The sequence below is a fragment of the Nicotiana tabacum genome, chromosome 23 (genome assembly GCF_000715075.1).
Source record: "Nicotiana tabacum cultivar K326 chromosome 23, ASM71507v2, whole genome shotgun sequence".
Taxonomy (NCBI): domain Eukaryota; kingdom Viridiplantae; phylum Streptophyta; class Magnoliopsida; order Solanales; family Solanaceae; genus Nicotiana; species Nicotiana tabacum.
In genome coordinates, this window is record NC_134102.1 from 9,693,226 (window position 1) to 9,718,649 (window position 25,424).

Below are 25,424 nucleotides of genomic sequence, written 5' to 3' on the forward strand. Positions count from 1 at the left end.
CTAGATGTATGTTAAAAGCTAAAAATATGCCCAAGGAATTTTGGGCAGAAGCTGTTTCTTGTGCAGTTTATTTGAACAATAGGTCTCTAGCAAGGAATGTTAGAGATCAAACCCCTCAAGAAGCATGAAGTGGAAGAAAGCCAAGTGCCAAGCACTTGAGAATATTTGGGAGCATAGCCTATGCTCATGTGCCACATCAAAGGAGAGCAAAGCTTGATGATCGAAGTATCAAGCATGTGTTTGTAGGCTATGATACGAGTTCAAAAGGCTACAAGCTATACAACCCAAGTAGCGGCAAGATGGTGGTGTGTTATGATGTTGAATTTGATGAAGAATTGGCATGAAATTGGGAAGCTCAGGAAGAAACTTCATATGATTTTCTTCCATACTTTGGAGATGAAGAAGAACCAGATACCGTGGAACTTGTGCAGGATACAACTCCACCTCCTTCTCCAACCAATGTTGCATCTCCTTCTTCTCATCAAAGTTCAAACGAGCAACCGCAAAGGACAAGGAGCATTCAAGAGCTCTATGATGGCACAGAAGAAGTTACTAATTTTGATTTTTTATATTGTCTCTTTACTGATAGTGAACCAATGAACTTTGATGAAATTGTTACAGACAAAAGGTGGAGACAAGCCGTGGAGGAGGAGATCGAGTCAATAGAGAAGAACAACACTTGGGAGTTAACAACTCTTCCCAAGGGTCATCGTGCAATTGGAGTAAAATGGGTATACAAGACAAAAAAGAATATTGATGGAGATGTGAAGAGATACTAGGCACGACTTGTGGCTAACGGCTACAAGCAAAGGCAAAGCATTGATTATGAAGAAGTTTATGCACCTGTTGCCTGCATAGAAACGATTCATTTGCTAATCTCTTTGGCAGCGCAAATGAAGTGGAAGATCCATCAACTAGACGTCAAGTCAGCCTTTTTGAATGGCTATCTTGAAGAAGAAGTCTATATTGAACAATCATTAGGCTTTGTGGTCAAAAACCATGAAGATAAAATGTTGTAGTTGAAGAAAGCTTTATATGGATTAAAGCAAGCCCCACGAGCATGGAATAGTTGTATCGACAAGTATTTTCAAGACAATGGGTTTACTCGTTGTCTCCATGAATATGCTCTTTACCTTAAAGTTCATACTAATGGAGATATCTTACTTGTTTGTCTTTATGTTGATGATCTCATTTTCACGTGTAATAACCCAAGTTTGTTTGAAGCTTTTAAGAAAGATATGTCTCGTGAGTTCGAGATGACAGACGTAGGGCTCATGTCATACTACTTGGGCCTAGAAGTGAAGCAGATAGAGGAAGGAATTTTTATCTCTCAAGAAAGCTATACAAAAGAGATATTGAAGAAGTTCAACATGCTCGATTGCAACCCCATGAACATACCGATGGAGAGTAGGACAAAATTGTCCAAGTTTGATGAAGGAGAAAAAGTGAATCCTACATTTTTCAAAAGTATTGTGGGAAGTTTGAGGTACTTGACTTGTACCAGGCCATATATACTCTTTGCAGTTGGAGTAGTAAGCCACTTCATGGAAGCTCCTACTTCCACTCATTTGAAAGTCACTAGAAGAATTCTTCATTACCTAAAAGGTACGATTGACTTTGAGCTATTTTATTCTTCTTCTAGTGATTTCAACCTTATGGGATTTTGTGATAGTGATTATGTGGGAGATATTGATGATAGAAAAAGCACAACTGGCTTTGTATTTTTCTTTGGTGACTCTGTTATTTCTTGGACTTTAAAGAAATAATCAATTGTTACTCTCTCGACTTGTGAAGCCGAATATATAGCAGCAACATCATGTACCTGTCATGCTATTTGGCTAAGAAGATTATTGAAGGAGCTCGATTTGCCACAAATTGAAGCTACATAGATTTGTGTTAATAACAAATCTGCACAAGCACTCACAAAGAATCCGGTGTATCATGATCGAAGCAAGCATATAGATACAAGGTATCACTTCATCAGAGAATGCATTGCCAAGAAGGAAGTCAAGCTCAAATATGTAAAGTATCATGATCAGGCTGCAGATATCTTCACAAAGCCTCTCAAGTTCGAAGATTTTCAGAGGTTGAGATCAAGACTTGGAATGACCAAGAAAATTTAAAATTAAGGGAGAGATTTGTGGGACCCGTTCTTAAATAAAATAAACAATTAGGAAAAAGGAAAAAGAAAAGAAAGAGATGTGATTGGTTGAAATAAAGAAGAGTAGGCTGTTAGAAAAGAAAGAGATTTGATTGATTGAAATAAAGAAGAGTAGGTTGCTGTAAACTTGGACGGTTGTAACCAATATTGGCAAGTAGGCAACAAAATAGGTTTTTGGTGAGCATTCGTTCAACTATAAATAAGGGAGGATGTTGCCTCATTTAAAACACCAAAAATAAAGAGAAGCTAAGTAGAAAATAAAGCATTGAGAGTAATCTACAGATTGTTGTCTGTGAGATAAATAGTGAGTGGCAGTATTATTGTAGTGAGGTGTTTTAAAATAAAGAGTGTTATTTCTTTCGAAGTTGTAGTAGTTTCTTGACACTACTAAGTTGTAATATTATAGTGGTAATATTGCTCCGCTCGGATATTGTATTTTACCCCGTTAAAAAATTTAGTGTTATTGTTACTCTCTTGTGTTATTATTATTTGTCGTGGATATTATTCCTGGACGGGATATATTTATTTTCCCAACAAAGAAGTGGATTTTACATAAATGAAAATTGTAGCCGCCACTATCATCCATAATTACCAAATTGAAATAGTGAAAGGTCATGTTATTTACACCAATTTCTCAATCATCCTCTACATGAAACATGACTTTAAAATTAGGGTCACGAAGAGGTGAGCATTGTACTTAAATGTTTCTCCTTCTGCTCATCTTTTGTTTTTTTACCTTATCTGTATATTAAAGTTTTTTTGTCGATCTGCTTGAATATCCTTTAACGCTAGTTGTATTTCATGTTTAAATAATGTTGTCACATGACTCAAAGTGAATCATGTATACCCTTAATGAATGAAGCCTTAAAGCAATCGTAAAGTTGTCTCCGTGTGACCTAGGTCAGGGGTTCGAGTCGTGAAAGCATCCACTAATATTTATATTAGGGTACGTTGTCTACATCATACCCCTTTAAAAGTTCAAGAGGGGGAGGGAGGATGAATTGTCGATTTTTTTTTTTGTATCCTAAGTAGTTGACAGTGTACCAATTAGTCGACTGAAAGTCAAGACAGAATATAACTGAAAGCAGAAGTAAAGTGCAGGAATTAAAGACACCCTAATTTTTATACTGGTTTGGATTCAATGTGAATTCTACTCCAGTCCCCTCGGATTGCAAGGGTATCCTCTCTTCAAAGCTCCTTGATATAATTTCGTACAATTGTGTTGATGTTATCTCCGAACACCAACTCACTTTTTAATCTAAGTACGTTCGTGATATTTTCGATACAATACCTCACCAATGTTTTTCTCTCTTTCTTCTCTCTACTGATTACACAGTAAATATTGTTAAGATTACAATGCTTGTTTAGAGTAGAACAAAGAGTACGAAGTTGGTATGAACAAAGTATGTATCTTCAAGATTGGTACCGAAATATATATGTACTCCATGAGGTCTTCTTGTCTCTTGATTGACGTGAGTCTTGAGAAATTGCAAACCCAAGAGAGTTGATCCTAGAAAGAAATCGTAGAGTGATTCTTTCCAAGAATAAGATGTTACTTTTGTTGATTTGCCTTGACTTGTGGTCTTGATTGGACTTTTCCTTTGCTAAGCAAATCTTTCCGTTATTTGATAAATCAAATCAGATCCATTGATTCCGACTTTTAATTGTCTTACTTTAATGGAGGAATCTTCGGTGCATAGTTTTGCAATCTTGACTTCCTTTAATTTAGGTCCTTCTTATAGTATCCTCCATTAATCTGCTACCAAATCCTTGATTGATTTTCCTTTCGAATTTTCGCTACTCCTTCCTTTTTCGTCTCTAATATTTGATACTTCCTTTCCATTGCTTCAGGAGTGTTTTTGCACATAAAAGATGTGTTATTTTGCATCATTAAAATAAACGTAGATCTAACACCCTTGAGGCGCAACCTATCTGGGATGCCTTGTGCACCAGACCGCCCTTTACCATACTGCGCGTGAATGAAAAATATATAGAAGAGATGAAAAGGCACCTGCGAGTAAGAGAAAATCAAATTGTCTAATAAGCTAATTGTAAGGTGTTTTGTTGAGAAATTGTAAGGTGTTTTGCTGGGGTACAATTAGGGAAACCTCTAATCAAGTTGCTTTAGCTATCGAAGTAGTTCAGCTTAACTGGCCAGGTGAGATGAAAATGAAATGAAAAGGAACAGGAATGGTACGTGAAAATAAAATTGTCTAAAACGCCAATCATATATAGTAAGAGAATTGGTCAAATATTTTAAGCTGGGGTATAATTACAGGACAACTTATAATCTTTTTTCTTGAAAGTATTCGGTATCAGAACCCATTGGTCCGAATTACTTGGATTCACGGACTCGTTAAAGAGAACGCTCCTTGCTAGGAATTTTTTCAAATTTAAAAATCGAACCCGAAATCCCTAATTAGGAGTGAAGTAATCTCATTCCTCCAACGGTATTTCCTTGTTAGTGGATAACTTATAATCAAAGTTGCTTGAGGTATCCACGTGTAGCTCACGACGTCGTTGCATAAGGGACACAAATAAAGTAACATTAATGTATGTATCGCTCACGACGTCGTTGCATAAGGGACACAAATAAAATACTCTCTCGAGATAGTTTGACTTGGCACGGAATTTTAAAAAAAAACTTTTGAAACTTATGGTTTTAAAAGTTTAAGGGGTAAGCTTTGTGGGGCCATAAGATTTGTGTGATTATAAAAGCTTCTCATTAAGGATAAATTTGGTAAAGTGAAGAGTTTAAAGTTGAATTATTTCCAAATTTAGAAATGTGTCATTTATTTTGAAACAAACTAAAAAGAAAAATACCTCGTCTAATTTGAAACGGAGGGAGTAACATTAATGTATGTGTCGAGGACAAGGAAGGCAAGCTCCCTTTTAGCCATAGATTTTGGCAACCTTTTTTCAATTGTTTTGAAAACTTTGTTTGTTAGTAGAAAATGATCAGTTTTTGAAAAACATTTGACGGACTTTTTCAAATTCTCAAAATCTTGCTTTAGGGTAATTTTTGGGTGGAAGAAATTTTTTTCCACTCACAAAAATTTAAGTTTTTTTTCAAATAAAATGCATCTTCAAACAATTTTAACTTTCAAAATTTAATTTTTAAAACAACTTAAAAAAAAAAAAAAAATCAAGTTTCAATCAAATTTATGCTCAAAAGTTATCTTATAGTAAATTTTATGTTTTCCTAAACCAGAACCAGTCAATCAGAAGACATGAGTAAACTGAGGGCAAAGTGCAAAACACTGACATTGTTGCTTTTTCTAAACGTTTTTGGTTGTCTTCCAGTAAAGAAACTAGCTTAAAAAACGAACTACTAATAAATTTTGAAGATTTGGAAAATTTTATATTTTCAACTTTGTTGGATTCCAAAGATAGTCCAGTTAATCGCAAGCTGGAAACTTTTTTTTAAAGAATTTTTGGCACTGAGATGGTTCTTAACCACAGATATTTGTTGCCAAAAGAATACTTTTCACAAATTTCATAGTTTTGTAGCGTAGAAGATCTTGGCTACAACTGATACATAAGTTTAACTTATATACACAATCTTGTCACCCAAAAGAAATTTACAGGTAACCTTTTTACAAAAGTGAGATTAGTATTTTTTGTCCTAATATCCATTGACAGTCTAAAAATTTTACAGTATTAGGTCATCTTTATATAATGCAGTAGAACTGTCTTTTGAGTGACTATTCTATTTTCAGCAAATATAAGCAAGAAAAATAATATAATGATTCTTGCTATTGATCCGAACCCCCGTGATTATGCACATATTCCTATCTTGAAACCTTATATTATACCGAGAAAATAGCATGAGCTGGTCAGTTTACCGACCGGTAATAAAAAAATAATCAGCATTTGCAAAGTCATTGAGAAATAGTCATTATTTTATGCAGAGATAAAATCTGGACAAAAAATACCCTAGCTTAAACACGGAAAGTTGCAGCATAATATGTTGGGTTATGGATTATGTTGGAACTCCAGCACATTATGCTAAAATGTCATATGTAAAATATTCGAACTCCAACGTATTATGCTCAAAGTTTTTCGAATTATAAGAGTATTTTTGTTCAGATTTTATCTTTAAATCAAAAAATGGCTAAATTTCTATCTGTAGCTATTTTTCGGTTATAAATCAAGTTACTTCTGATTTCCCTTCCCCCCCCCCCCAGAATAAGAGGGTTGTCTATATAAAAAGCATCAAGTAAAAAGCTCCAACAAGAATACACATTATGAAAGAAATGGCTTTCAGTTCTCTATTAACCTCAGTAGGGTACCTTGAAGTTTTTATAGCAATCTTTTTCTTTCTTGTATTCTGGGCTATAGGAGATAACAAAAATGGACCTACCAAGAAATTATCCATTTCTCGGAATGTTTCCAACCCTTCTTTTCCATATACACAGAATCCATGAAAAGATTACAGAGGTTCTTTCAAGAACTGGAGGTACTTTCTTGTTGAAAGGCCCTTGGTTTACTAATATGGACATGCTTGGAACAGTGGATCCTGCAAATGTGCAATATATAATGAGTACAAATTCTTCAAATTTTCCAAAAGGGCCAGAATTCAAGAAGATTTTTGATGCTTTTGGTGACGGAATTTTTAATTCTGACTTTGATTTATGGAGGAATCAAAGCAAATATGCCAAAGAACTGATCATTAATCAGAGATATCACAAGTGTGGATATTCATACGCCATTTATTGCAGGAGAGTATTTGGAAGTTGCAAAAATGGCTTGGAGTTGGGCCAGAAAAGAAACTAAGCAAAGCTGTGAAAGTTGTTGACCAAAGTATAGAAAAATTTATATTAAAGAAACGTGAAGAGTTGAGAAAAGGAGAAAAATCTAAGCAACAAGAAGATGGTTTTGACTTATTAACATTATGCATAGTTAATGATGGAGAAAGGATAACAGGGTTGAAGTGTGATAATAAATTTTTGAGGGATATACAATATTTAACTTCTTGTTTGCAGGACGTGATGGAGTTAACTCCTGCCTTAGTTGGTTTATTTGGCTGGTTTTCACACATCCTGAGGTTGAAAAGAATATAAGGGAAGAACTTAGGGCAATCATCCCTGTCGAAGAAGTTGAAAAATGGAAGCTTTTTACGGCAGAAGAGTTAGAAAAAGCGATTTATTTACATGCTGCATTGTGCGAAACAATGAGGTTGTATCCCCCTGTTCCGTTAGAATTCATATATTTGACTCCAATTTGTTTGGAATGGAGGCATCATCGTTGTTGTTATTTTGCAATAAAACATATGGACAAAGAGATTAAACTTATAAAGATAAGCTATCTAACAGATTTGTCCAAATTGAGCTATGCTTTTTATCACCAAGTTATCTGTTTGATAGGCTTTTTTTTTTCTTGACATTTGCTTTTCCTAAAAACTTTACTCAATAGTGTGAATCAAGAGAGATAATATTTAACAAATCAGACCAATTTCAGTTAGTCAAACTGTTTGGCTATTTACAAATAAAAATTCAAAACAGCAAATTGTATTAACTTAGAACCGACCGAATATATCCCTATTATTCATCAATATACCATGACAAAAGCACAACCTACCTTGGGAAACTCATAAAAATTGAAGGAAAAAAACTTCCAAAGAATTTAAAATTTTGATTTTATGTTTGTTTGATTTGATTTTCGGCGAAAATCATTTACATCCCCTAACTTTGCGCAGTCTAATTTTCTGGCGAGGGGATTCAATTGAATACTCTTACCTCTTTTGCCCGTTATCTATCTCTCTTATTCTCTATTGTAGATATAGATTTTTGGATTTTGATTACCATTAATGAACTAATTTCTAGATTTATATTTTAAAATTTATTTATAATAAGGTATAACATAATTTTAATTAAAGATAAAACCATAAAAATATCATAGAATAAAAAAGTATTATATAGGGGAGGGAATTGAAAATTCATGGGTAAAAAGGGATTGTACAGGATAAAGGAGGAAAAATGACTATTGTTCAAAGTTAATGGGAGGAGTTTGATTTTTAAAGCAAAGTTAGTGTCACAACCCAAAATTCACTAGTCGTGATGGCACATAACCCAACCCGTTAAGTCAGCCAATTAATAATTAACACAACTCTAGTATAATAAAGGTGACCAACAAATGATATATCTAGATTCCATACAATATCCCGGGACTAGTAGTACAAGTCATGAGCTACTAAGACTGGATTATTACAAAAACTGATATGAAATTAATACAACTTATGTTTGGAATACGTAACAGGATTAGACTCTAAAACTACCCAGGGACAAATGGTAGCCACACCCATAAGGCACGAATGTCTCCAGAGTCAACTCCCGTCATCCACCACAGCTTCACTCCAAGATCTGCACGGAAGGTGCAGAAGTGTAGTATGAGTACAACCGACCTCGTGTACTCAGTAAGTATCTTGACTAACCTCCGTGAAGTAGTGACGAGGTATTTTAGTTAAAAGATACTCACTGATATAACATGTGGAGTAGACTAGAAATGGAACAATACTACAACATAACTGAAAAGAGTACAAGAAACGAATGTGTGAAGCAGTAAATGATTACTAGAAAAAATCACGATTAATATTCCTCAATATCATGACCAATCCTTTCCTTATAGTGATAACCAAAAAACCACGGTAGTAAACCATAACTCTCATAGTGTGAGAAATGTACTCAAGATATCAAAGTCAAATGGCACGGCAATACTCTTCGTGCATTTATCTCTTCCTCACCAAATATACGTATAACAGTACCAAACAGGTGAGAGAAATACCAATAACAGTAATGACAAAGTGAAAAATATACAGATAGCAATAACGAACAAGGCAGTATATATGGACTACGATAACAGACTAGGTAGAAGGCATAGAAGTAATGACAACAATTAGGAAAAAAGAATACAAATTTCACTAACTAGCATGGTAGAAGGCCTAGGAGTAGACATAACCAACAAGAGGGAAAGCATGATCTTTATGAGCTAATAAGTAGAAGATATGAATAACTAACATAATAGAAAGCTTATACGAAAGTGCAAAAATTGAGAAACGACATGGATGTAGGTGTAACAACAAAAAGGAACGCATGACATTTGCAAGTTAAGCAGATAGAAGGTATGGACAACACAACAACAATTAAGATAGAGGATAAAGAGAGAATAACAACGACATGTCACCTAGAAAATATAGGTGCAATAGTAACAACTCATGATAAAAGCATGAATGTATACACAAAGAAATGATATCACAACATAATGCATGTTCCTCGTCCTCGCTTGCATGAAAATACCCTTCATGTCATGAACACATGATAATATAAAACATGATATTGTAAATGAAATGGCACGGCATCACCCTTCACACTTTTAGTCTCATCCTCACATGATAATATAAGTAAAATGGCACGGCATCACCCTTTGAGATCTTACTTTCATCGTCACATGATAATGTAAATGAAATGGCACGACATCACCCTTTGTGCTTTTACTTTCATCCTCACATGATAATGTAAATGAAATGGCACGGCATCACCCTTCGCGCTTTTACTCTCATCCTCACATGATAATGTAAGTAAAATGGCACGTCATCACTCTTTGAGATCTTACTTTCATCATCATATGATAATGTAAATGAAATGGCACGACATCACCCTTTGTACTTTTACTTTCATCCTCACATGATAATGTAAATGAAATGGCAAGACATCACCCTTCGTGATTTACACTCTTCCTCACATTATAATTGTTACACCCCTTGGTGCAAAATTTCAGAGAAGGTCAAAAATTATATGTCTACAATAATGTATATTCAATGGTACAGCATCATCCTTCGTGTTTTGTACTCTTCCTCACCAAGCATATGTATAATAATGACAAGCAAGGTAGGAAGCATGAATAACATCAAGGAGAGTGATTAAACGAATATTTCACATAAACATCAATCACAACTTTCAAGCCACTAACAGTTTAGTAAACCTCAAGAACCTTATTATTCAAGTATTTCAACAAGTCTCAAAATGATCAACTCAAGTATAGAACCAATATCTCAAGAATAACGGTCGTAGCGATGCATTAATGATTAAGCATAGTGATGACCGAATTAAACACATCAATAGTTTCACAAAAATCCATCAAATTTTAATTAAGTTATAATAAGCTAAATCTTAGTTTCTAGCATTTAATTTCATATTCATAGTAATCTAGAAGTCAAGTAAGAAATGAAACAAGAAAGTCACGTAAGTCTACAAGGCACAATTAATCGTATAATTTACCCCCAAGCATGATTAACTCTGGCACATGCATATACGCTCGTCATCTCATATATGCAACACCCCCGCATGTAGCAAACAATATCAATTTGTAGGAAAAATCCTCCCAATAAAGTTAGGCAAGACACTTACTTCAATTCGACAAAATCAATACTCAAATTAGCTTTTCTTTTACAAATTTACCTCCGCTCGGCTCAATCTAGCCAAAGATGACTTAAATATACCAAACGATGCAAGAGAAAACAATTTCAATTAACAAAGCTATGATCTTTATACAATTTTTAACATGATATAAAGCTTATATGAAAGTGAAACAAATGAGAAATGACATGGATGTAGGTGTAACAAAAAGAAGGAAAGCATGACATTTGCAAGTTAAACAGATAGAATGCATGGACAACACAACAACAATTAAGATAGAGGAAAAAGATAGAATAACAACAACATGTCACCGATAAAACATAGGTACAACAATAACAACTCAAGATAAAGGCAAGAATGTATACAACAGGAAAAGATATCACAACATAATGCATGTCCCTCGTCCTCGCCTGCACGAAAATACCCTTCGTTCCATGAACACATGATAATATAAAAACATGATATTGTAAATAAAATAGTACGACATCACCCTTTGTGCTTTTACTCTCGTCCTCACATGATAATATAAATAAAATGGTACGACATCACCCTTTGTGCTTTTAATTTCATCCTCACATAAAAATGTAAATAAAATAGCACAGCATCACCCTTCGTGCTTTTACTTTTATCCGCACATGATAATGTAAATGAAATAATACAGAATCACCCTTCGTCCTTTACACTCTTTCCCACATGATAATATATATCTAATGGCACAGCATCAGCCTTCGTGCTTTGCACTCTTCCTCACCAAGCATATGTATATCAATGACAAGCAAGGTAGGAAGCATGAATAACATCAAGGAGAGTGATTAAACGAATATTCCATATGAACATCAATCACAACTTTCAAGTCAATAACAATTTAGTAAACCTCGAGAACCTTATTGCTAAAGTATTTCAACAAGTCTCAAAATGATCTTCAACTCAAGTATAGAACCAATATCTCAAGAATAACGGCCGTAGCGATGTATTAGTGATTAAGCATAGTGATGACCGAATTAAATACATCAATAGTTTTACAAAAATCCGTAAAATTTTAATCAAGTTATAATAAGCTAAATCTTGGTTTCTAGCATTTATTTTCATATTCTTAGTAATCTAGAAGTCAAGTAAGACATGAAACAAGAAGATCACGTAATTCTACAAGGCACGATTAATTGTATAATTTACCCCCGAGCATGATTAACCCTGGCACATGTATATACGTTTGTCAACTCATATATCACTACAAAAAAAACTGGAATTAGCTACGAAAGTCGTCACTAATCTGTCGCTAAATCGCCCGTAGCTAGCAGAATTTTTTGATAATCTGTCGCTAATCCGTTGCTAAATGAGATTAGCGACGGATATTTCTATTTTTAGTTATAGAATTTGTCCGTCGCTAAAACTAAATTTTTAGTAGTGTATGCATCACCCCCACATGTAGCAAACAATAGCAATTTGGCCAAATCAATACTCAAATTCGCTTTTCCTTTACAAATTTACCTCAGCTTGGCTCAATCTAGCCAAAGACAACTTACATAAATCAAACAGTGCAAGAGAAAATAATTTCAATTAACAAAGTTATGATCTTTATACAATTTCTAAAAAGTAAACAAAAGTCAACCTCGCGCCCGCCCAGTCAAAACCCGGGTCCAAGGGTAGGTCTTGACTACCCATAGCCCCACGAGTCCATATACGTATTTTGTTTCTAAATCCGAGTCCAATTCAACTCTCAAATTCCAAATTTTTATTTTTCAAAACTTTGACAAAATCCCCAAATTTTCACCTTAGATTCTCATGAATTTGATGTTATATCTAATGTATAATCACAAAATATAATTGAAAGTTGATTATAATTACTTACCCAATAGTTTGGTATGAAAATTCCTCTACAAAATCACCTCTCATCGAGGCTAGGATTCAAAATATATCAAAATGAAGTGAAGTCCCGAAGTGCTCAGCTATCGCAAATGCGATAAATTAGGTCGCAAATGCGAAGATAGGGCATACGCAAAAGCGGCCCAAATGTTGGCAAAAGCAAACTACTACTGCCCAGTGCACCATCACAATTGCGAGGCTGGCTTCGCAAATGCATGTGAAGCCTACCAGTTCCCAGCCTCTTCACAAAAGCGACCACAAGTCCGCAAAAATGGTCGTCGCAAATGTGACTCTTAACTCGCAAATGCGAGACCAGAACACCACCAAATTTGGACCTTCTTCCAAACACTCTGAAACGCGTACGAAACACATCCAAGCTCTCGGGTCTCTAAACCAAACGTCCATGTCAGTCCAAAAATATAACTTCGCTCGCGCGATTGAAATATCAAAATAACCTCTAGAATCATGAATCGGACGCCAAAACGCATGAAAATCACAATAAACTTCAAGAATTTCTAGAATCGCAACCAAGCGTTCGAACCATATCAAATCAACTCCAAATGACACCGAATTTTGCAGGCAAGTTTCGTATGACGAAACAGGCCTATTCCAAGTCCCGAAACCAAAATCCGAACCCGATAGCGTTAAATTGCCAACTTGCCTGCAAATTCCGCGAAATGATGCCGAAACCTTTTAGAAATATCCAAATGCAAATTCGGGAATACGCTCAAGTCGAAAATCACCATCCGGACCTACGGAACCATCAAAACTCCAATCTGATGTCAAATACTCAAAAGTCAAAACTTGGTCAATTCTTTCAACTTCGAGCTTCTCAAATGAGAGTCATTCCATAAAATCATTTCCGAATCACTCAAAACCCGAGCTGAAGATGCACGCAAGTCACAATACACTATGCGAAGTTACTCATGACCTCAAACTGTTGAACCGAACGCAATTGCTTAAAACGATTATCCGAGTCATTACAGTTAGGGGGTGTAGATAATTTTCACTCTTTGATTTTTGGTTAAACCATTAGTATTTAATAACATTTATCCAGCTAATTTAGATTCTTACTGCAAAGGACCCATTAAAAAGGGAAAGAGCTACATACTATAAATTTTTTCATTTCCATGGACCGAAGTTGCTTGAGATATTGAAATAGTTTAACTCGCCACGTGATATCTCACGACGTCGTGGCGTAAGGGAAACGAATAGTAACATTCGAGGACTAGGAAGGCTTAGAGATTTTAATATTAAATGAGTGCAAACCACGGCATTTTTTGCTTTTTTCTATAATTTCATAGTTTTGTAACGTAAAAAGTTCCTCGTAGCATAAAACATTTTGGCTGTCTTGCAGTATAGAAACTAGCTTCAAAAAACGAAATACTATACACACACACATACTATAATCATACAACTCTGCAGATTTCAACTTCTGCACACCGACAAATTTGTAAACTGTCAAGTCATCCAAAAATCTACAAGTAACTGCGAAATTTATAATCTTAAAAATAATACATGTTATTTGTTACAACAATGATCCACACTTGAATCAAATGACCTCACATGACTATACACATATTCCAATTGTTAGGATCGGAAATCCGGGTAGTGCGGAATTTAGTCAAACAACAGTATAATGACAATAAAAAAGACAATGGAAGTTGATAATAACGGCAATTAAAGAAGATAAAGAAGATACAAATTTAACGTGGTTCGGTCAAGGTGACCTACGTCCACAAGCAGAGAGAAGCAATTTCACTATACCAACAAAAGTACAAAAGAGAGTACAAAAGTAGAGTAAATACTCTAATTAATCCCAAATACCCCAAGAGAATAACCTCACAAGATCACTCAAAAGAAAGGGTTCACACAAGTGTTTCCCAACACTCACTCTCTTACAAAATACTCTATAATGAAATAAATGAGGAGAAAGAAAGACAAGAGTGAAAAGCTCTTGAATTGGTGTGTTTTCAAATGAGGAGAAAACTCCTCGATTTATAGCAAGAAATTCTTGGCCTAATAATGGATATTATGTCATGGCAAATGTCATGATCCACAAATTTGTTATAATGGATATTATGTCATGGCAAATGTCATGAACCACAAATTTGTTATAATAGATATTATGTCATGACAAATGTCATGAAAATTTGACCATATTACAAATCTCCACCTTGGCCTAATTTCGGCTTATATATAGTAAATTTGCTCCACCTTCTCTGCAAAAACCCCAATGGGCAACATCATTCTTCATAAATGCCAATCAAGTTCAGGCAAAGCTTGAACTTGGACACTGGAAAAGGTTTTGTGAACATGTTAGCAGGATTGTCTCTAGTGTTGATCTTCTAAACAGAGACTTTTCTTTCAGTAATGGTTTCTCGGATGAAATGATACTTTATATCAATTTTCTTCGTCCTCTCATGATACATTTGATCTTTAGTAAAGTGAATGGCTCTTTTACTATCACAAAAAATGGTAATACCACTTTGGTGTAAACTGAGTTCCGCAAATAGACCCTTCAACCATAAAGCTTCTTTGATTACCTCGGTCACTGCCATATATTCTGCTTCGGTAGTAGATAAAGCTACTACATGTTGTAATGTAGCTTTCCAACTAATAACGCAACCACCGATGCAAAATACATAGCATGTCAGTGATCTTCTTTTGTCAGGATCACCTGCATAATCTAAGTCTACAAAACCAACCAAAGTGTTAGTATTTCTCCCAAACTCCAAACATGTATTTGAAGTACCTCGCAAGTATTTGAGAATCCATTTCACAGCATGCCAATGTGCTTTACCAGGTCAAGCCATATACCGGCTTACCACGCTCACTGCTTGTGAAATATCTGGACGTGTACAAACCATTGCATACATAATACTGCCGACTACACTCGAATAAGGAACTTGTGCCATGTACCTCTCTTCTTCCTCTGACTGCGGGAACTGAGCAGCTGATAACTTAAAATGAGCAGCAAGGGGGGTACTAACTAGTTTAGCATCTTTCATGCCAAACCTCTCCAAGACTTTCTCCAAGTACTTCTTCTGGGTCAGAAATAGCCTGTTGGCTTTTCGATCTCTTTTGATCTCCATGCCAAGGATTTTCTTAGCTGCTCCCAAATCTTTCATCTCAAATTTACTTTTCAGTTGACTTTTCAAGTTGTGAATTTCTGTTAAATCCTTAGCAACAATGAGCATGTCATCAACATATAATAATAGGTACACAAATGAACCATCATTTAACTTCCGGAAGTAAACACATCTATCATACATGCTCCTCCAATAACCATGACCCAACATAAAGGAATCAAACCTTTTATACCATTATCTTGGAGACTGCTTTAATCCGTACAAGGATTTCTTCAACAAGCAAACATGATCTTCTTTTCCTTCAATTTCAAATCCTTCGGGTTGATGCATGTATATTTGTTCCTCAAGTTCGCCATGTAAGAAAGCTGTCTTAACATCAAGTTGTTCTAATTCCAAATCATACATGGCAACGAAGGCAAGCAATACACGAATAGAGCTATGTTTAACAACAGGTGAGAAAATATCATTAAAATAAACTCCTTGTACCTGACTATAGCCCTTTGCAACTAATCGTGCCTTATACCTTGCATTTTCAACCCCTGGAATGCCATCATTTTTCTTAAAGACCCATTTGCAACCAACAATTCTTTTTCCTGATGGCAGCTTCACAAGAGATCAAGTACCATTCTTGTGGAGAGACTCAATTTCTTCATTCGTTGCAATCAGCCACTTGGCTGAGTCAGCACCAGAAACTGCTTCTGAATATTTTGATGGTTCTCCAATTTCTTCAGTTTCCTATGCAACTGAAAAAGCAAATGCAACATAATCTCCAAACCTTAATGGTTGTTTATCTTCTCTTCTTGGTCTATGTTTCGCTATAGAACACTCCTCTTCTTCTTGTTCAACTTCAGGAGTCTCAACTTTAGGAATTTGAGCTTCTGTCTCAACTTCAGGAGTTTCAATTGTATTTTGCTCCAAAGTTGATGAGCTTGGCTCAGAAGGAATGCCAATCTCAATCTCCACCTGGTTCTGTGTACTCTTTCCTTTATCTGTATTACAAGAACTAGAAGACTCTTTTCTAGAATGTAACATAGAGGATTCATCAAAGGTTACATCTTTGCAAATTGTAAATTTTGGTGCCGTGGGATCAGGATACCATAGTCGGTATCCTTTCACCCCAGATGCATACCCAAGGAAAATGCACTTTTTAACCCTTGGCTCTAATTTTCCATCATTTACATGCATGTATGCAGGGCAACCAAATATCTTTAAATCAAAATAATTAGCAGGAGTACCTGACCACATTTCCTCTGGAGTCTTAAAGTTCAAAAGTGCAGAAGGAGCTCGGTTGACAATATAACAAGCTGTAGAGATAGCTTCTGCCCAAAAGGCATTTGTCAACCCAACATTTGAAATCATGCAACGAGCCCTTTCCAAAAGAGTTCTATTCATCCTTTCTGCCAAGCCATTTTGCTGAGGTGTCATTCTCACAGTACGATGTCGAGCAATTCCTTCATTCTTGCAAAATTCGTTGAATTCATCATTACAAAATTTCAAGCCATTATCTGTTCTAAGCCGCTTAACCTGTTTTCCTGTTTGCTTCTCAATCAAAACTTTTCATTGTTTGAAATTTAAGAAAACATCACTTTTATTTTTCAGGAAATAAACCCAAACTTTCCTTGAATAATCATCAATGAAAGTTAACATATACCTGGAACCACCTTTTGATGGGGTATGTGAAGGACCCTAAAGATCGGAATGAATGTAATCCAAAGTACCTTTTGTTCTATGAATCGCTGGAGATTTGAAGCTGACTCTTTTTTGCTTCCCGAACATAGAATGTTCACAGAACTCCATATTTCCGGTACTTTGGCCACATAAGAGACCTCTTTTACTGAGGATGGAAAGACCTTTTTTACTCATATGCCCCAATCGCATATGCCACAATTTGGTGATGGCAGAATTTGATTTATCTGATATTGAAACTGCAGCAGCACCTATAACAGTAGATCCCAAAAGAGTATACAACGTACCAGATCTGCGTGCTTTCATGATCACAAATGCACCATGAGAAATTTTCAGAACTCCACATTCACATGTGTACTTGCACCCAAGAGATTCTAGAGTGCCCAAAGAGATGAGATTTTGTTTCAAGTCAGGAATATGTCTAACATCGGTGAGAATTCTCACCACACCATCATGTATTTTGATTCGGACTGTACCTTTTTCAATAACTTTGTAGGTAGCATTGTTGCCCATCAAGATAACTCCACCTCCAATAGATTCATATATGGTAAATAAATTCCGACTGAGACACATATGATAAGAACAACCCGAATCTAAAATCCACTCATTGTTAGATTTGAAACTATTATTAGTTGCTAACAAAATAGTTCCCTCAGTCTCATCAGCAGCTACACTTGCTTCGGTAGTGTCAGTATTTTTGTGCTCATTTTTATTTTCTGTATGTTTTTCTTTATTTTTCAATTTAAAGCATTCAGAAATAATGTGACCTTTCTTCTGACAATATTTGCACATGACATTTTTGTATCTGGATTTTGACCTTGATTTAAGTTTCTCACTACTTGAATATTTCTTATTGGATCTACCTCTTATGAATAAGCCTTCCCCTTGGTTCCCACTAGTTTCCCCAGTAATATCTCTATCTATTTGTTCTTTTGATTTCAAAATAGATTTGATATCTTTATAAGAGATATTATCCTTTCCATAAAGCATAATATCTCTTATATGTTTAAACGATTGGGTAAGGAAACAAGCAATAACACAGCTTGATCCTCATCTTTGATTTCAGCATCTATGTTACTTAAATCCATAAGAAGAGAATTAAAAGTATCAAGATGAGTAAGTATAGAGGTACCTTCAGTCATATGAAAAGTGTAGAGTTTTTGCTTTAGGTAAAGTCTGTTTTCTACTGTTCTTTTCATATATAGGGTTTTAAGCTTTTTCCATATGCCTTTGGCTGAGCTTTCTGCTGCAACTTCACACAAAACCTCATTTGAAAGATTTAAAATAATACCTGCTTTTGTCTTTTTGTCTATGACGGCAAACTCCTCGTCCGTCATTTTATCCGGCATCTTCTCCTTTCCTTGCAGTGCCAAATCTAAGCCATCTTGAATTAGGATAGCTTCCATCTTTAATTGCCACATTCCGAAGTTTGCACTTCGGTCAAATATTTCAACATAAGACTTTGTTAGAGCCATTTTGGCTATTTAAACTAACCCGGTTAGATCTGGCTCTGATACCAATTTGTTAGGATCGAGAACCCGGGTAGTGCGGAATTTAGCCAAACAACGGTATAATGACAATAACAAAGACAATGGAAGTTGATAATAACGGCAATTAAAGAAGATAAATAAGACACAAATTTAACGTGGTTCGGTCAAGGTGACCTACGTCCACAAGCGGAGAGAAGCAATTTCACTATACCAACAAGACTACAAAATTAGAGTAAATACTCTAATTAATCCCAAATACCCCAAGAGAATAACCTCACAATATCACTCCAAAGAAAGGGTTCACACAAGTATTTTCCAACACTCACTCTCTTACAAAATACTCTATAATGAAATAAATGAGGAGAAAGAAAGACAAGAGTGAAAAACTCTTGAATTGGTGTGTTTTCAAATGAGGAGAAACTCCTCAATTTATAGCAAGAAATCCTTGGTCTAATAATGGATATTATGTCATGGCAAATGTCATGATCCACAAATTTGTTATAATGGATATTATGTCATGGCAAATGTCATAAACCACAAATTTATTATAATGGATATTATGTCATGGCAAATGTCACGAAAATTTGGCCATATTACACCAATCTTGGAACCTTAGCTATAAATAGCTTCCAATCTGAAAGAGTTTGGTCTAGGTCTGCTAGCGGTTGTTGTTCATCACACGATTTTTATTTTCATAATTTATTTATTTTTTAATTTTATTATTGACATACTTATTTCCCTTCCACGTATTTGTTGTCTCTTACGGTGCTGATTCTATTTATCTGGTTTCTGTGTTGTTACAGATCTTTTGTCTCTGAGCCGAGGGTCTCCCGGAACAGCCTCTCTACCCCGGGTAGGGGTAAGGTCTGCGTATACTCTACCCTCCTCATACCCCACTAGTGGGATTACTACTAGATTGATGTTGTTGTTGTTGAACCTTAGCTATAAATAGAATAGTGTTGTCCATATAATAAGCATCAAGTAAAAAGATCCAAAAGAATACACATTATGAAAGAAATGACTTTCAGTTCTCTTTTTGCCTCAATAGCATACCTTGAAATCTTTATAGCAATCTTTTTCTTTTTTGCAATTTTTTGGGCTTTAGGAGATAGGGATAAAAATGGCCTACCAAGAAATTATCCATTTTTCGGTATGTTCCCAGCTCTACTTCTCAGTATACACAGAATTCATGAAGGGACTAAAGAGGTTCTTTCGAAAACTGGAGGTACTTTGTTATTAAAAGGCATTTGGTTTACTAATACAGATACTCTTTGCACAGTGGATCCTGCAAATGTGCATTATATCATGAGTGCAAATTTTTCAACTTTTCCGAAAGGGCCAGAATTCAAGAAGATTTTTGATTTTTTAGGTGATGGAATTTTTAATTCTGACTTTGATTTGTGGAAGAATCAAAGGGAATATGCTAGAGAATTGATCATTAATCAGAGATATCACAAGTGTTTGGTGAAAACTATTGAGAACAAGGTCAAAGATGGCCTCATTCCAATTCATGAATTCATGGCTAAAGAAGATAGAGTTTTTGATTTGCAAGATATTTTCAAGAGATTTACTTTTGATACAATATTTAAAATAGTCACAGGCTTTGATCCTGGTTGCCTCTCTCTTGAGTTCCCAGATGTTCCCTTTCTTAAAGCCATGGAAGATATCGATCATGTTATAGTAATACGCCATTTATTACCAGAAATTATTTGGAACTTGCAAAAAAGGCTGGGAGTTGGTCCAGAAAAGAAACTAAGCAAATCTGTGAAATTTGTTGACCAAGTTATAGGTCAATATATATTGATGAAACATGATGAATTGAGCAAAGGAGCAAAAACTAAGGAAGAAGAAGAAGAAGGTTTTGACTTACTAACATTATGTATAGTCAATGATGGAGAAGCAAAAACAGGGTTGAAGTTTGATAATAAATTCTTGAGGGATACAATATTAAATTTCCTGGTCGCTGGACGTGATGGAGTTAACTCCTGCCTTACTTGGTTCATTTGGCTAGTTTTCACACATCCTGAGGTTGAAAAGAATATAAGGGAAGAACTCAGGGTAATCATGCCAGTGGGAGAAGCCGAAAAATGGAGGCTTTTTACCGTAGAAGAGTTGAAAAATGTTGTTTATTTACATGCTGCATTGTATGAAGCATTAAGGCTATATCCTCCAGTTCCATTCCAATTCAAGACTCCACAAGAATCTGATATTCTCCCAAGTGGTCATCATGTTCATCCCAAGATGAGAGTGATGTTTAATTTGTATGCAATGGGGAGGATGGAATTCATTTGGGGAAAGGATGCTTCAGAATTCAAGCCAGAGAGATGGATATCAGAGCGTGGAACGATAAAACATGAGCCATCTTACAAGTTTTTGTCTTTCAATGCAGGACCAAGGAAGTGCTTAGGGAAAGGAACGTCTTTCACTCAATTGAAAGCTGTGGCCGCTGCTGTCATCCATAATTACCAGATTAAAATGGTGAAAGGTCATGATATTTCCCCTAATTGCTCCGTTATCCTTCACATGAAATATGGTTTTAAAGTTAGGGTTAAGAAAAGATGGGCATAGTACTTTTATGTTGCTCGGTTTTTTTCCATCTTGTTCTTGTAGTATAATGTTTACTTGTGTTCATGTTCACATAATGGGAATGTCATTAGCCCAAATGGGAAGAATAAATGCATGGTTTTAGTCCTACACAATAATGTGTAGTTGATTAACTTTTGGTGTATACAGACGGTTATTTCAAAAGTCTTTTACTTTTCTGTTGGTTCTATACTATTTCAAACTCACCTGATAATAAAAATTTATCCATCACATTTTAGAAGGGAACATAATTACTAATAATAATTACTCTCTTTCTATTTCTATTTCTCAGTGATATGTAAGTGAAAGGGGAGTAGACAAATTTCAAGAATTTGTGGTTATAGGTAAATATATATCGATAAAACATGGCAAATTGAGCAAAGGAGCAAAAACTAATGAAGAAGAAGAAGGAGGAGGTTTTGACTTACTAACATTATGCATAATGAAAGATGGAGAAACAAAAACTTGGGTTGAAGTTTGATAGTAATTCTTGAGGGATACAATATAAAATTTCCTGGTCGCTAGGCGTGATGGAGTTACCTCTTGCCTTACTTGGTTCATTTGGCTGATTTTCACAGATCAACAACAGCAACAACAACAACAACCAAGTATAATCTCACTAGTAAAGTCTGGGAAGGGTAGTGTGTACACAGACCTTACCCCTACCATGGGGTAGAGAGGCTGTTTCCGATAGACCCTCGGCTCCCTCCTTCCAAGAACTCTTCACCTTGCTCTTAGAGTGACTCGAACTCACAACCTCTTGGTTGAAAGTGAAGGGTGTTCACCACTTGATTTTCACACATCCTGAGGTTGAAAAGAATATAAAGGAAGAACTCAGGGCAATCATCCCAGTGGGAGAAGCCAAAAGATGGTGGCTTTTTACGGTAGAAGAGTTAAAAAAATTGTTTATATACCTACTACATTGTGTGAAGCACTACTTAGGCTATATCGCCCAGTCCCATTCCAGCTCAAGACTCCATAATAACCTGATATTCTCCTAAGTGGTCACCATGTTCATCCTAAGAGGAGAGTGATGTTTAATGTGTATGCAATGGGAGGAATAGAATTCATATTTGGGGAAAGGATGCCTCAGAATTCAAGCCAGAGAAATGTATATCAGAGCGTGGAACGATAAAACATGAGCTATCTTACAAGTTTTTGTGCTTCAATGCAGGACCAAGGAAATGTTTAGGGAAAGAAACGTCGTTCACTCAAATGAAAGTTGTGACTGCTGCTATCATCCATAATTACCGGATTGAAATGGTAAAAGGTCATAATGTTTACCCTAATTGCTCCGTCATCCTCCACATGAAACATGGTTTTAAAGTTAATGTTTACCCTAATTTCTCCGTCATTCTCCAGCTTTTCATCTTTTTGTAGTAAGAATGGGAGAATGTTATATATAATCTGCATTTAGAAGGATTTAGGCCATCTTCATGTCTACCAAGGTATAATGTTACTTGTATTCATGTTCAGATAATGTGAATGTCATTAGCCCAAAAAGAAAAGAATAAATGCATTGTTTTTGTTGATGAGCACTCACATAAACACACTATTTCTAATAATGAAAATATATCCATTACATTTTTGAATAACGCTCTTTCTACTTCTCAGTGATATGAGTGAGAGGGTTAGCATTTTTAGATTTAAGACAGTTGAGAGTGCTCACGATTTAAAAATTTGAGGCCGCTACTGGAGTAAGCAATAATAGTTTTACACACAGATAGTTGATGCCTCACTTTTTCACTTGAATGATTTTATTTTTAATACATGGGAAAAAAATATACTATAAGTTTCTTTTAATAGAAATCAATTCTAGTGAGAGAGGAGTTTTAGTTTTTTTAAATGCTTCAATAATTTTTGGTTTGAGTCCCTATGAGGAGTAATGTCACGACAAAATCTCACATGTCGTGATGACATCTATCTTAATACTAGGCAAGCCGATAATCTCAATAAACTCCCATATCTTTTATGTTTAAAAATAAAATGATTAAATTCAGCGGAAGAAAATTCACAAATACATATATAAACACTCCCAAAATCCGGTGTCACTAAGTACATGAGCATCTAATATGAATACAAATCTGGAAAATACGGTCTATAATAATCTAAAACCAAATACAGTAAACAAGGAGATAGGGAAGGAGAGACAAGGTCCGCGAAATACGACAGCTACCTCTGAACCTCCAGAAAATCAACTGTGCGAGAGAATCAATACCCGCTATGTCCGAAAATACCTGGATCTGCACACGAATTGCAGGGTATAGTATGAGTACAACCAACTCAGCAAGTAACAATAATAATTAAGGAACTGAAGATAGTGACGAGCTACAGAGTTATAGTTCATTTTTAGTAATTCTAGCAGAGAGTAGACATACTTTCAATTCCATAAGTTTAAGTCAAATCAGTTTTATACAGTTCAAGTTCATGTAATACGGATATAAAATCTTTCAGAGAATTTCACAACAATGACAGATAGAAACTAAGTGCAACAACAAATGAAAAACAAGTACAGCCTCTCGGGGCAACAGTTACTCAAATCGTCACAACAGCTCAACCACTCGGCTCTCAGCCCTCAGCACTCACGCTCAATGGGTACCCGTGCTCACTGAGGGTGTACAGACTCCGGAGGGGCTCATACAGCCCAAGCGCCATAATTTACACGGATAACTCACGTGCTATAATATCCTGCACGGACAACTCACGTGCTAGCTATAGTATCCTTACCTCACAGACCGACCCTCAGTCCTCAACCTCTCTAGTGTCTCGGCTCTCGAAAATTACAAAGATTAATCCAAACAAAGATAACATAGTGTATCAACAAAATCAAGAAAAATTGAGGTATGATACGCAAGTAAAATCATGACTGAGTACAAGACAGTAATTAGCAAATAATTCAACAAGTACGCGACCTCTGCGGGTCCCAACAGTACTATCACATAGCCTAAGCATGATTCCTAACATGATTTGCAGTCAAATTTTTTTAACACATATAGAGCATATAGCTAACAATAAATTATTCAACTATACAGTTTCCACGGGATGGACCAAGTCACAATTCCCTCGGTGCATGCCCACACGCCCGTCACCTAGCATGTGCGTCACCTCCAAAATAATCACAAAAAAATCTGGGGTTTCATACCCTCAGGACCAGATTTATAACTATTACTTAGCTCAAACAGTGAAATTCTTTACTCTGCAATGTCTTTTCCTCGTGATTTGGCCTCCAAACGCCTCGAATCTAGAAATAAATAATTCGATTCAGTCAACAAAATTTATTGAAATTAATTCCATAAGAAAATATTAATTTTTCATAAAAATCCGAAAATTAGCTCAAAAATCGCCCGTGGGGACCCACGTCTCAGAATCTGGCGAAAGTTACAAAATAGAACGCCCGTTCAACCACGAGTCTAACCATACCAAAATTACTAAATTCCGATAACAATTCGGCCCTCAAATCCTCAAATTTATCCAAGAGGGTTTTCAAACTTTTTCAACTTAATTCACCAATTAAATGATAAAAACAACCATGAATTCAGTTAATTTAACCAATATTGAGTTAAGAACACTTACCCCGTTATTTTTCTTGAAAACTCCAAAAAATTGCCTCTTCCCGAGCTCAAATCCGTCAAAAATAAAAAATGGGATGAAGTCTCATTTTCAGAACTTAAACTTTGTGCCGTGTCATTTGCTCTACGCGATCGCAAACATTCACACGCGATAGCGAAACACAATTTTTCCACTACCCAAATTAACTCTACGCGATCACGGACCTGACCATGCGATCGCGATGCACAACTTCACAGACTTACGCAATCGCGGACTGATCCACGCGATCGCGAAGCACAAAACGCGTGACTTCTATTTTCACTCCACTTACTCTACGCGAACACGACCTTCTTTACGCGTTCGCGAGTCACAAAATCCCAGAGCTACACGATCTCATCCCTCTTCACGCGATCGCGTAGAACAAAACACAGTAGTCCCCAATTAACCCTACCCGATCGCGGATATCCCCACGCGATTGCATAGAACAAAACCTCCACTGCCCAACTAACACTACTAACAAATCTGGTTTTAGCGATGGACAAATTCTGTAGCTAAACAGAAAAATATGTCGCTAATCTCATTTAGC

The 25,424-nt window shown here is 35.8% G+C and overlaps 1 protein-coding gene across 1 annotated transcript; it reads left to right on the forward strand.

Annotated features, from left to right (window-relative positions):
• Nucleotides 1–19,722: 19,722 nt before the first annotated feature.
• On the forward strand, nucleotides 19,723–21,515 carry LOC107776324 (alkane hydroxylase MAH1-like). Its single transcript, XM_016596206.2, has one exon. It carries the CDS (start codon nucleotides 19,724–19,726, stop codon nucleotides 21,272–21,274), a length of 1,551 nt encoding a protein of 516 aa, XP_016451692.2. The 5' UTR covers nucleotide 19,723; the 3' UTR covers nucleotides 21,275–21,515.
• The last annotated feature ends 3,909 nt before the right edge of the window (nucleotides 21,516–25,424 follow it).

What these genes read in the sequence shown, in the direction of transcription:
- LOC107776324 (XM_016596206.2), top strand. Translation starts at nt 19,724, where the DNA reads ATGACTTTCAGTTCTCTTTTTGCCTCAATAGCATACCTTGAAATCTTT.